Source organism: Neolamprologus brichardi, chromosome 20, assembly GCF_056152115.1.
Source record: "Neolamprologus brichardi isolate AB-2024 chromosome 20, ASM5615211v1, whole genome shotgun sequence".
Classification (NCBI taxonomy): domain Eukaryota; kingdom Metazoa; phylum Chordata; class Actinopteri; order Cichliformes; family Cichlidae; genus Neolamprologus; species Neolamprologus brichardi.
Genome location: NC_142123.1, coordinates 5020152 through 5033260, shown reverse-complemented (window position 1 = coordinate 5033260; position 13109 = coordinate 5020152). Strand labels below are relative to the sequence as shown.

General features: G+C 39.6%; 3 protein-coding genes across 6 annotated transcripts; 1 reads left to right on the top strand and 2 right to left on the bottom strand.

Annotated features, from left to right (window-relative positions):
* Positions 1-164: 164 nt before the first annotated feature.
* On the bottom strand, positions 165-2051 carry rbp7a (retinol binding protein 7a, cellular). Its single transcript, XM_006785533.3, has 5 exons — positions 2000-2051; positions 1432-1651; positions 1086-1264; positions 870-971; positions 165-739 (listed from the first exon to the last, which is right to left on the bottom strand). The coding sequence occupies exons 2-5, from the start codon at positions 1502-1504 to the stop codon at positions 668-670; spliced, it is 426 nt and encodes a 141-aa protein (XP_006785596.1). The 5' UTR covers positions 1505-1651; positions 2000-2051; the 3' UTR covers positions 165-667.
* A 1202-nt stretch (positions 2052-3253) lies between these two features.
* On the bottom strand, positions 3254-9325 carry nmnat1 (nicotinamide nucleotide adenylyltransferase 1). 3 transcript variants are annotated; one of them, XM_087833882.1, is made up of 5 exons: positions 9276-9325; positions 8734-8862; positions 7485-7668; positions 6263-6369; positions 3254-4136 (listed from the first exon to the last, which is right to left on the bottom strand). In XM_087833882.1, the coding sequence occupies exons 2-5, from the start codon at positions 8846-8848 to the stop codon at positions 3736-3738; spliced, it is 807 nt and encodes a 268-aa protein (XP_087690008.1). In that variant the 5' UTR covers positions 8849-8862; positions 9276-9325; the 3' UTR covers positions 3254-3735. The 3 variants fall into 3 exon arrangements, with proteins under 3 accessions (XP_087690008.1, XP_087690009.1, XP_087690010.1); XM_087833883.1 differs by having other exon boundaries at positions 9254-9313; XM_087833884.1 differs by lacking the exon at positions 9276-9325 and adding an exon at positions 8982-9219.
* A 59-nt stretch (positions 9326-9384) lies between these two features.
* On the top strand, positions 9385-12219 carry lzic (leucine zipper and CTNNBIP1 domain containing). 2 transcript variants are annotated; one of them, XM_087834215.1, is made up of 7 exons: positions 9385-9581; positions 9843-9984; positions 10143-10278; positions 10403-10501; positions 11438-11533; positions 11689-11770; positions 11855-12219. In XM_087834215.1, the coding sequence occupies exons 2-7, from the start codon at positions 9884-9886 to the stop codon at positions 11908-11910; spliced, it is 570 nt and encodes a 189-aa protein (XP_087690341.1). In that variant the 5' UTR covers positions 9385-9581; positions 9843-9883; the 3' UTR covers positions 11911-12219. The 2 variants fall into 2 exon arrangements, with proteins under 2 accessions (XP_087690341.1, XP_087690342.1); XM_087834216.1 differs by having other exon boundaries at positions 9742-9984.
* Positions 12220-13109: the final 890 nt, after the last annotated feature.

Sequence of the window (13109 nt, the reverse complement as noted above, 5' to 3'; positions counted from 1 at the left end):
TGCATTAGTGTAACTTATAATTGAAGTGTGTCAGCAGCATTCAGCCGACAGGGTACGGTGACTTTACCGGTCGATCCGATGGTGACGTGTGATTAATGGCACAACAAAAACCTGTCAGTTTACTAAGAACAAAATTTAAAAAATGCTTCAACTTTTACATCAGATTTATTTTTCTTACTCACATATTACATACAACAAAACTGTATTCCAAACATCCTATGAATAACTTTCAGTTACACTGGTTATAAATGTTCTTGCATGAATGAAAAATTTACAGAAACATTGAACAAAATGCACGACGGAGAGCACAAGCGGCACCCGTGTCTCCTTTTTCTCGTAGCTCTAAATATTTAACAAAAAATACATTTTTTCAGCCAGCTGAATGGTGCTATAAACATTCTTGACGGTTTGGGATAGAGGCACGCACCGACAGGCTGCTGGACCAGACACACCAGCATCTGACAAAAGTATTGCAGCGATACCATCTAGTGGTGTAAATGCATACCCTGAGAGTACAGACGTTTCCATTTGAACCGAGTATATAAGCAACGGGGAAGACACCAGTCGCAACTCTCGGGGTGGGTTTCACAGTCAGGGTTTTACGCTGATGGATCTACTCCATAAAGCCTTCTAATTCTGGACCACCTCAAGATCCTCCTCCAACTCTTCATTCTTCTTCTCTCGTCTTTGAAACGTTCTTATAAACCTGCTTGCAGACTTGTCCTTCACAGAACAGCTCCTAAGGAGAAAAGGTCAGAAAAGTTTTAATAATTACATTTTATTTAAATATAACAGATTCAAATGAGTTCAATAATGCATCGTTTTTAAATTCTGTGTATTATGTAGAATGTCCAAATCCACAGTCTTACCAGATGAAGCTTGTCATCTTCAATCCAGTGAGTCCATCCCCTGTTCTTCTTCTCTCCAGTCTGTTCACATATTAGTTTGTTCCCCTCCCATCTCACGAGTGACTGCACAGGTAACAGAGAAGCGAAGCGTGAATCACGACTTGTTTTTCAACATGCATAATATTCAAACCCTTCCAATTATGATATTTATGATACGCTTTAGCCATTCCCATTCACCTTCAGGTGTCTGTTGTCTAGTCCCTTTGTAAACTCGTTAAATTCCTGGCCCACTTTGAAGGTGACCGTGTAGTTTCGGAAAGTGCTCGTGGTTTTGATGATGAACTGGTCCCCCTGCCGCTCAATTGTTTTCTTTAAGGTAAGTTTTGCAGCAATTTTTCGTAAGGAAGCGCTTATGCCTGGAAAAGTGGAAAAAGAGGTTGAACAGTAGGCACAAATTCATTTTCTCATTTCTCGCACAGTTCAATTAAATGATAAATAGCCCCGCTGCCGTGTTTTTCTACAAAAGTGCATTTTGAATGATGTGAACGCACATACTCTGGAGGGAAACAACACGCGGACTTACCCAGCGCAATCATGTAGTTGTCAAAGTTGACATTGCTGATCATCTCCCATTTGCCGCTCAGGCTGGCAGGCATGCTGACGGACTTGACTTTTCCTTCTTTTGGGAAGCGTGTAAGTGCAAGGTGATCCTGAGCCGGTCAGGTGCAGACTGCTGAGAAGAGGCTGAGGCAAATGCTGTTTATATGAGATCAGGAGACTCAGAGGCAGGTGTGTCCTGTCACCTGAGGATGAGAGAGGTGACCTGATTTGTTCCAGAGTAAAGAAGAGGCCAGACGTGTCAGACTGGTGCAACAGTTCAGTTTAAACATGGCTGTGAAAATTTGCCCCAGGCATCACGCCTTTATGGCATTCAAATCCTAATGGGTCATGTTATCCAGAAGCAGTGTTTGGATTTGAATGACGGACTGAAAGGCTTTTATCCTTTTCTTTTAATAAAACAAAAAGTTACTCAGAATTAATCACTTGTACAATGACAGCAAAGCAGTCACTCTATTTCTGTTATATAACTGCAGTAAAAACAGCCACGTGAAAAGAGATTTTACATGACTAAGTACACAAACTAAGTCCACCTTAATTGCTTCGATAGGAATTAAGAAGGTAAGCAGCAGCAAGGAGCAGCTGGAATCGTCACCGGGACAAAGCCTCTTCTTTCTAAAAAGAAAAAGGCAGCACAGCCATAGAAGAGTGGACCAAAGTTCCTCCACAACCATGTGACTGAAAAATCAAACAGAAAGTTGTAACTTCCAAGTTACTGTTTCTAACTGTGGTTCTACAAGCTAATATATATAGGTAATAATAATAATAATAATAGGTAATAATCATGGAATAAGGGCTGCACAGTCCTGTTGAAATCTTGACTTTTCACGACTGTAAACGTTATATTGACCGATTTGCACACTATACTTTTTACTGCACAGTTAGAGAAATCTTAAATTGTGATTATATGTATTTATCACGTAGTGTAGTAGCTGGTAGGCATACATTATCTAGCACTTTATCTTTATTTGTAATGTTTTAGTACTATGTGTGAATTTGCTGTGGCACTGGACTCTCTCTGAGTTTCAATAATCTACATATTTCCAGTTAAAAGAAAATAAATCATGCTCATCTCATTTAAGGTTTTATATTTATATAATAGTTGTATAGGGAGAGGGATTTCAATATTCCAGTTTAGACGTAAACAGAATCAAACAGCTGCTGTTTCTTACAAACAGGGCTTACGTAAAAATGGCACACCTTTATGTGCAATGAGGAACATAGTGACACTCTTGCACTATCTGGCATGCAGTGTGAAAAGGATTGATGTAAGTCAAGTGTGGAAAAAAAATGAAACACAGGGCACTTATCCAAATACTCGGGTGTTGTTGTTGCTTCTTCTGACGGGGTGTCTTGTTACATGGGAAAACCACGTCAGGGTTTTTCCCCTGCCAACGCTCTAAATGTGCGTAATAACATTGCAGACGTATTAACTGCTTAAATAAAACACAGAGGAGTTTGGGATGCTAGCTAAAACATACTCAGAGTAAATTGGTAGAAATAATAATGTTTTTCGAAATTAATCATAATCAAATTATTATTATTATTAAAATACTACTACTAATAATGATCAATTCTGATACTAATGATGATGTTCTCTGTTATATTCTAGTTTTAAACCCCATTACTATAATCACATCTCTTCATTTGGCTGAAGTTTCGTTATTTCACCGGAAATCTAAAAGTAAGGATAATCCTGCGAGATAAGCATTTTCATCATGAAAGCAAAGCTAGGACTTTCTTATTCTTATCTGTGCGATAAAAGCAACAATGAACGGCTCACAAAGTGGTAAACAAAGAGTGCTGTTTATTTCTAGAATATCACATATCATGTCTTTATCATCAGATCTGCAGAAGTGGGTATTTAAAGCATGGAAAAATACAGCTCTAGGTACAAAAACATGTTGACTAACCGGAGTGCGCTGAAGCCAGACATGGAAAGGATAACTGTGGTAAAGCAAGTGTGATTCAATTAATTCTCTATGCACCATATTTCATCTAATAAAAAACATCGTCGGCTCACCGTTTCACAGTTGAATGTAAATCCTTTGATTGACTGGAAACACATTTATGTGACCGCTCATCTATATGATCTGCTGCTCAGTTATTTTGTGATCTTGTGTATTTTTCCACACACGCAAACAAAAAGTTCCGGCAAAGTGAAACTGTTACTAAATCACTTCACTCAACGACCTGAAACACACCCATTCTTAGAAAAGACTCCTGTTCAGTGCAGGCACTTTTGTTTCAAATTCACAGTCAAATTTCCTCAACTTGAGGAAGCACCCGTGTACCTCTGGAGGGGCGCTAGAACCACATCTGCGTTTTTCTGCTCGCTCTCAGAGCTGTACAGGCCGTGCTCTTTGATGTAGTGAATGACGCTGTCTGGCAGAAGGTATCTGACGCTCTGGCCGCGCCGCAGCGACCGCCGCACGTGAGTGGCTGAGATGTCGTTAGTCACCCATTCGCGGACGATATGGATGTTCTTGCGATACTTCCACAGCAAGTCTGACTGGTGGATGAACTTATGTGGATCGCTGTTGCTGCGGCTGATGCAAACCAAACCGTGGCGGCCCACGATCTCTGCGATATCCTCCTGCTTCCACATGTTGGGAATCCCAAAAGACTCGAGGACGTCAGCCCCGCACAGCAACATCAGCTGAAGGTCATCTGAGCACAGAGAAACAAGTCTGTCAGCACAACACAAGAGTCAACTAATCCACACTGTGCATATGCTTCAGGTCCAAACTTTAAGAAGACCCCAATTCTTCCAGTTTTTTATTGAAATTCAAGCAGTTTAATGTCTCGTTGAGATTAAAGCATAGAACAACCATGGAATCCATTTATAAATCAAAATGTAATCTAAACTTTTCATCAAAGTAGTCACCTTTGGCAGAGCTAAAAACACTCATGGCATTATCTCTACAATGCCATCTATCCATCCGTCCAGCCGCATGAAAGTGAAGCTCTCGGTTTACCAGTCAATCGACGTCCCTGTCCTCTACTATGGTCGCGAGCTCTGGGTAGTGACTGAAAGAATGAGATCACGGATACACGCGGCGAAAATGAGCTCAGCCACCTGAGAATGGCTCAGAGTAGAGTCACTACTCCTCCACATCGAAAGAAGTCAGTTGAGGTGGTTCAAGCATCTGGCAAGGATGCCTACTGGCCAACTCCAGAATGAGGCCCAGGGGCAGACCCAGGACCTGCTGGAGACACAGAGGCCTAGAAATGCCTCTGTGTTCCTCGGGATAAGCTGGAGGAGGTGGCTGGAGAGAGGGAGGTCTGGGCATCCTTGCTTAGGCTACTGTGCCCACGACCGTGCCATGGATAAGGAGAAGAAAATGGATGGATGGAAGTTTTTCCCAGCTGTGTTGCAGAAGTTCCCATAAATGCATGGCACTTTTAAGATGGAGAGTGTGCATTCTTGTTGCTTTTTCCTACTGTAGTTCTGGCACAGCTTGGACTTATGTTTTGGGTTTTTATCTTGGTGTAGGATGAAACCCAGACCAACTAGGTGCATACCAGAGGGTGCTGCATGGCGATGCAGAACCATTTTGGTTCAAGGTGCCTCTAAATCTGTACATGTCACCAACATCCCGAGACCATCACGCTTCCTCCTCATATTTAAAAGTTGATGTCACACTCAACATGTTTTTTCTTGTTCAATGGTGTACAAAAGTAGGTTGGTAGGATCAACTGTCAAAGCTCGATCAACCTCCTTTGCTGCAGAACAGGTTTAAGTTCTTAATCCATTTCCCGTTCTCTAAAAAAGGCCGTTGTATATTTCTGAAATATGTATTTTTTTAGTTTTAGGCAACATTACACTATTTTAAGCTATTCGTTGGACTTGAGCTGCTTGAATTTCAATTTAAAGAATGGAAGAATTGGGCTCTTTTTAAAGTTTGAACCATTAGTGTAGTCACTATCTGTCATGGGGCAGAACAGTGCATATGTGACTGTCGCAAGAACTGCCTGAAATGTCACACATGAAATCAAATTCTATTTATTTCAGCTTCTACATCAGTTGAGTTTGAAGGTGTGGAATAACAAAGAAGTGCGCTTACTGGAACTTGCCTACATTAGCTGCGAATAAGAACACACCCAAATGTCCTAATGAATTGTCAGTGGTCACGTCGCACTGCAGATCGTTGCAGGGTTGAAATTTTGATGAGGAAAGAGGGTGATTCATGGAATAAAGAAGAAGATATCCAGTTCTGCTGCACTGCTTTTAAACTGAACTGCTGACATCTTAACCCTGTAATGCCAAGTGTAACATTTTCGATACATGAGATTTTGTGACCTCTGCATTTTCTGTTTTCCATTTTTTTTCCTGAATAAATTGGACAGTAAGTATTTAAGTAATACATTGCACAAAAATGCCAACTGTATCTCACATATAACTCATAGATGCAAACTGATAAAATTGATATTTAATACATTTTTTGTCAGAATATTCTGGCAATTACACTTCATGGTTCAAGCTTTACAGGGTTAAGCGATGCTAGTAGAACTTAAATGCAAAGCATAGTATGCACTTCAACCTGCCAGCTTTTACAATGCACCTTCAGCAAAAATTCAAGTGCTTCCATAACGCATATTTTTCCCTTCCATCCCCCAGAGGCTCAGCTCATGCTGTTAACACCACACCTGAGTATCCACACCCTAAACCCATTCTCTTGTCAGTTAAGCTGCAAACAGGAAAATCCTGACAACTACGTTTGTTGCATGGCTCGTTTGATGGATAAGAAAAGTTACAGACAACGACAGGGAGGTAAATGTATGGCATGACTTACCTCTGTCTTTGCGATGATTCTCTTCGATGCGCCTCTTTTTTGCATACTTGATCGTGTCCACATCATCGATGTTCTGCTCTGCTGCAAGAAGCTCCTCATAGTGATGCCTGTAAATTTACAAATTGGAATCAAAGATTTTTATCAAGCAAAAACCACGCTGTGTGTATACTGTATTGACAGTTTGCTATAAAGTGGAAAAAGGCTACTATTGGTAGTTGTCAGTCAGCAAAATAGTGCTCCAAAATCAAATTCTCGTTATGCTAAATGCATTTGATCTCATTATTAAACTGTTTTTGTGCCTTTTATGGGTTTTTTTTCTTCAAGTCTGTGAGGCTGCAGTTGGGATACTATTTCAGATTCTTTTCACCATCAGCATTTAATAATTTCAGCCTTCAACTTAAACAATTAAGGAATTTTGATTGACTTTGTCTGATTCTATCTTGTTTGAACTGCACCTGCAAAGTTCTGGGAAGTATTCGGCAAATCATAACATGTATCGAGTATCATACCAGTGAAGGCTCTCACATTTCCTGCCTTGCATTTCTTCCTTTTCCTGCTGCCACAGGAAAATAGATGACAAAGATTCTAAATAATGATTTCATTTATGTGAGGCATAATGATGTTAATTATCTAATATCTAATTAATCCTGCACAAGTTTAATTTTAATTCCTAACGTTTAAATCAAGCCTCTATAATGGATTTTGTTGCTTTAAGAATTAATTTATCTAGAAAACGATAAAAGGTTTCAAGACATGGGATGAAGAATACAGAGTCCATCATTCAGCAGTGTGTGAGCCAGTGTAACTGCAGGGAGTGTGATGCTTTGTGTGTTCATACTTAATGATGCAGCAACACACACACACACACACACACACACACACACACACACACACACACACACACAAATCAAATCTAAAGAATTCATAAAGCAATTATCATTAAGGTTACCACTAATTGCCTACATCACACGTCATTTAAAGATGCTTTAGGTTTGGGAAATTAGTATTTTAATAGGCATTATTACTTGCAGTGATAATGTTAAGTTAATAGAGAAGAAAGTGGGCGGACTGGGGTGAGTCAGTAATAAAGGTGAATCAGAAAACAACAGATAACAAAACAGTAAAGTTCACAGGTAGTGTCACACAGTTTTTGTCTCAAGACAAACCACCTACATCAAACAAAAGCACTCCCAGCACTCAGACGCAAGAAATGTCAACTCACCGAACTACTTTAGCCGTTTCCACCCACTCTGGCTGCAAACTCTCCCAGGAATCCACCATAACCCAGTCTGAGCTTTCGGTAGCCAATCGAGTCATCTCCAGACGGTGGCAGGCTTCAATCAAGCCCTTTTTCTTATATGCATCACCCACTGGAGAGATGATTCCTCTCACCACCTTATACTGACCTTACGCACAAAAGAAGACATGTTCTTAAGTACTGGTCAGGTAAAATATTATATTTGACCTCTATTATTACTAGTACTTTTCCTACAAACATATACAAAGAACATTACAAGTTTGCAAAATATGTGTAAAATTTGCATAGTATTTGAAATAAGTTCAGTTTTTCCTACATAATGCATTTTCTTTTAATTTTTGAGATGAATTATTAGACTTTATTGGACAGAACAGTAGAGTAGAGAAGAAAGTTGGAAGAGAGCACAAGGGAAATGACACACGGGAAACTGTCTGAGCAGAATAAAATCCAGGCAGCCACAGCCGAAACAAAGACAGAATCAAAGAAATCAGCATTTACTGAATAAATAATTGGTTCTAGCTCGATAGTGTATTGGTTTACACATTAGCCTAACAAACAAAAGATCCCTGGTTTGATCCCAGGTCTGCCAAATCAAAATATGTGGTGAAATGCAAAGTCATTCCAGCTGGAGGGGTCAGGAAGGGGATCTGGCATAAAACTCCCAAATCAAGTATGAGGCACAACCTAATAGTGTCTATTAATAATAATGCAATATTAAAACACTGCCAGCTTTTCTGTACTGTCATATTAATCAATTTACAAAAGCATAATTCCTTCTTGAACTATTTTGTATCTGGACTTTTGGTATAACAATTTTATCCAAAACACTTGTCTCTCCAATGTACTGATTCACAATCCCTTTTTAAGACAAAGTTACCCCTTTCACTTAATTTTTGCACATCTATCCATCTTCTTCCGCTTATCCATTTCAGGATTGCAGGGTACATCCTGGGTAGATTGCAAATCTGTTGCAGGGGTAACATATAGAAACAGAGAACCCTTCATGCACACATTTGCACCTACAGTAAGTTTAGAAGTTTAGAGAACTAACTAAATCTAACTAACTAAATGATGATGATAATATCTGAGATAATAGACTTTAGAATAACTCAGTTGAACAGCATGGAGGGTAACTGAATTTAAAAAAAAAATGAATGGATGATAAAGGTGGAGATGCATCACAGTAAAAGATCCAATTTTCATGTAACTCAACCTGTGTCTTCCAGGTGATCTCGAGCCAGTTCAAACATCCTCATGTGCATGTTGGTGATGGGGTTGAAGGACCCGCAGGCCAGCAGGACCACTTTGGTTATACTGTGACCCTCCATGGCTCATACTGGAGCTGGGTTTGCACAAACAAGGAGAAGAAACGAAGACTGATTAAGACTTGGCTGACCACATGTCGAGAATCGCTTTGTGGGGGGCGGAAACAGTATATTTGTATTAAGAAAGTAGTTTAACCTCGTTTAAATACAGTCTGTGAGCTTCATTAAGTGGAACTACAAACGTAAAGAAAACTAAAGCTCGACGCTTTAGCTATGTTAAACGTTAGCATTCGACTATAACAAGTAGCTAACTTTAGCTTATCTATTGAGCACACAGCGCGAGCCTCCTTTTACGTCCAAGATTCACATACAGGACCCTTAAACAGACAAAACATGAACTCGGTGCTTAACTTAAAAGCAAATTATGCGTTTTTAATATAATGTCAAATAATGTAGTCATTGTAGTACCAAGACAAACAGCTACAGATACCATTTGTGTTTCACCCGCTTCCTCCTTTGACGTCATGGACTACGCTGTAAGATCCACTAATCCGATTGGACACAATCGACAAGGAAGCGGTGAGCCGCACCCGCTCTGGTGATGCTGCGTTCACAATCACAAATTCCCCAAATCCCAAACGTCTCGACTAATAGTAAACGTGTTATAGCCGTGTTTTTAAGTAATTATTTTTATTTTCCTCTAGAGTGGCCACCTTCTTTAATTTACGACAAACTCTTGAGTAAATGCTAACATTCTACTAAGGCTGATTTGCAGCTGTTTACAAAGAAATTCCCGGTAAGATGTTTTCCTTTAGCATGTACGCTAGCTGTTTAGCTAACAAAACAACTTGGACTGTGTGCATGAACTTCCAACACACAGATACATTTATCCTATCAGTGTAGTCGCCAAAGAGACTGTTAGATCCGATAAAGTGTTGTGTTTTTTTCACTAACAGCTCTGCTCTCATCGAGTGGAAATAGCACGTTAGGTCATCTTTGAGTTATCTGTGAAGTACCTCAGCAACAAAACCTAACGTGATCTGTTGTTTGGTGCCAGTTCTCTCAGTTCCCGTAGAAAAAATAGGATTTTAACTGAAGATGGCCTCTCGAGGGAAATCAGAAACTGGAAAATTGAGGCAAAATATGGAGGAACAACTTGACAGACTAATGCAGCAGCTTCAGGACCTGGAGGAATGCAGGTGTAGTACAGAAAAAGAAAAACAATAAACTCCTCTTGTGTGCTTTTTGTATATGAAAATCTGGCATGCAGTACCTGAAGAATAACAAAGAGAATAAAAAACAGTGAGTAAATAAATGCTTCTCTTCTCTCATTGATTCCTTCATTTGTTTATTCCAGAGAAGATCTGGATGAGGAAGAGTACGAAGAGACAAAGAAGGAAACTTTGGAGCAGCTGGGTGAATTCAACGACTCCTTAAAGAAAATAATGTCAGGAGATATGACACTTGTGGATGAACTCAGTGGGATGCAACTGGTATGGACAATTAATGTGCTACTACTGTGTATTAGGAGTGCATTAAATAGGTTATAGCACATTGATTAAGAAAACTGTTGATTAGTAAAATGTCAGAACGTTCAGATGTTTCTGTCTTCATCAGGCGATCCAAGCTGCCATCAGCCAAGCCTTCAAAACCCCGGAGGTGATTCGACTTTTTGCTAAGAAGCAGCCAGGACAGCTGAGAAGCAGACTGGCAGAGGTTTGCAATGTCAAATATATATTGTATAACACACACACACACACACACACACACACACAGAGTTGTGGTAAGAAGTTTACACACCCTCATCATGTGCATGAATATCATGTTAATTTGGGGCATTTAATGATTTCTTTGATGTTTCATTTTTACTTTCTATATTACTTCTTTTTTATCTTTAATGACTTGGAAAAACATGAATTGTGTGCACAAGATTGAATTTAATTTGGATTTTCTCTAATACAGGCTCAAACATAAACATACATTCCCACTAATATTTGGTTAAATTGTCATCTCCACTTTTGCTTAACATCAACAATCTTCTGGCATACTTCTTGCTGGATATTTGACCGATCTTCTCGGCAGGGTTGGCAGAATCCATTTAAATTGGTCGGTTTCCTGGCACAGACACGACTTTTAAACGCAGTCCATACATTTTCAACAAGGATGGGGTCGGGGCTTTGGGAAGGTCATTCCAAAAGCTTAACGTTAGCCTGTTTTATCCAAACTGAAACCAGTTCTGATGTGTGTTTGGGATTATTGTTCTGATCATGTGTTGTGTTCATCTGAGGTGAAGTTGAAGAATTTAGAGGTTTTCCTCATCCTTCATTATTCCATCCACTTTGTCCACTTATTGAAAGATTTAAGTGAGTGCATGTCTATATTTAAGCCTATTATTTCACCCTGTGTGGATTGGAGGAAATCCCCAAAAAATTCAAACTTGTTTTAAAATACTTGTTTAATATCATGAAAGATGTTTGCTGTGAAATCGTTCCACTCTGGAAGAACAGTTCAAAGAAATTATCAAAAGCCCCAAATTGCCATGATCGCACACACATTTCTGACCACAACAGCAGAGTTCAGTCACACCTCAGTGTTTATGTGTGGATTCATTTGCCTGACAATTTCCCGACCGGTGTGTGGCATACTGTGCAGATGGACCGCGATGTGATGGTGGGAAAACTGTCACGGGACGTGTACACGCAGCAGAAAATGGAAATCCTCACTGCCTTGAGAAAACTGGGGGAGAAGGTGAGGAGCACTCAGAGCACACATGATTATCCACAGAGTCGAGGATGATTCAGCGGCTTGTGCTACGTAAAGTCTGAAATGATTCATTTCAGTCATGCAGCCCTCACTAGCTGCCTCGAATGTTTCCTTTCATTCATGTTGCAATTATGTGACAGCTCACCCCAGAAGACGAGACGTTCCTCACTGAAAACGCCACAGCGACCCTGAGCCAGTTTGAAAAAGTTACTGCAAACCAAGGTGAGCAAAAAGATGATTTTACTACAAAACTGATACTTTCTCACAGATATTTCTGTTGACCTCATTTTGCTTTCCTTTTTTCAGGGTCCGAAGACAAAATAATGGCTTTAGCTAGCTCTGGTGTGAAAACAAAGTCATAGCAGTTCTGCAAAAAAAAAAAGTGTGTTTTTAATGTAGACAAAAATGTGCCATCCAATTATGGATTTTCTAAACAATCAGTGCGCTTTTAAGTGCTACTGCAGACGCTGACACTTTTAACAGTATTGTTTTATATGTACAAGTCAATCTTTGTAAATGTCTTTTAATCGTCCAGATAAAGCGTAAAAATGTATTTTAGGTACGAGCGTGTGATTTGCTAAACGGTGCGTGAATGTAGAGGACGGCGCAGACAGTTTGTTATTATGATCTTGTGGTTTGTGCAGTGATTCTTTATTCCAAAATGTCAATATTCAACATTCAACAGTGCTGTTTTTAGGATGCTGTTTTCCTTCAGGGTGTATTTTTATTTCAGCTAAAACTGTGCCGTCTGCAGGACTCTGAATAAAATAATAGAAACACTGCATGTGCCAGGACTACAGCGCTTCAGATGATCGGATGTGCCTCGATTAATATGTACACTATAACCAATTTACAGTTGCATTTATAGATGAATACATTTGTAAACCACTTGTGTGCAGGTGAGATGTAGAGTCTGATGATATCTTCAGTAAAACTCGACGAGTCTTTCACCAGTTTAGTTGAAATGTGCTGAGTCTGCAGGGTGGATTAGAGCAGCCATCGTCCAACAATATGAGAATCATAAAGTTTTATTATCAGTGTGGGTCTTCGGTCTGTTCATGGAGAAAATACAGAGATTTTACAGGATGAAGTAATGAATTGAGACGCTTTACCACTATTCAGTGTCACTTGGGTGTTTCCATTATTTTAATGAGTCCTCTATGCATTTATTATCATGCAACTCAAACTGATGACTGTAGCTTCATGTTGACAGTGATGAAGTTTGATGCGAGTTTAAAAACTATCAGTCTGTGTAGAAGTGAATGTCACAATGTTTACAGCATTAATCTTGATATTCTTGCTACTTTTAATGTGAGTAAAAAGAAAACTAACAACAGGCTTCATGTTTTATTTCCCGCCGTGTACACTCACCTGCCACTATGTACACCTGTTCAGCTGCTCATCAGTGTTAATATTTTATCAGCCAATCACATTGCAGCAACTTAATGCATGTAGGCATGTTAGCATGGTCAAACAGAGTACCAAAACGCTGATTTAAAGTGACTTTGAATGTGTCATGGTTGTTGGTTGGGGAAAAGCGTGCGATATTTGGATGGTAGGC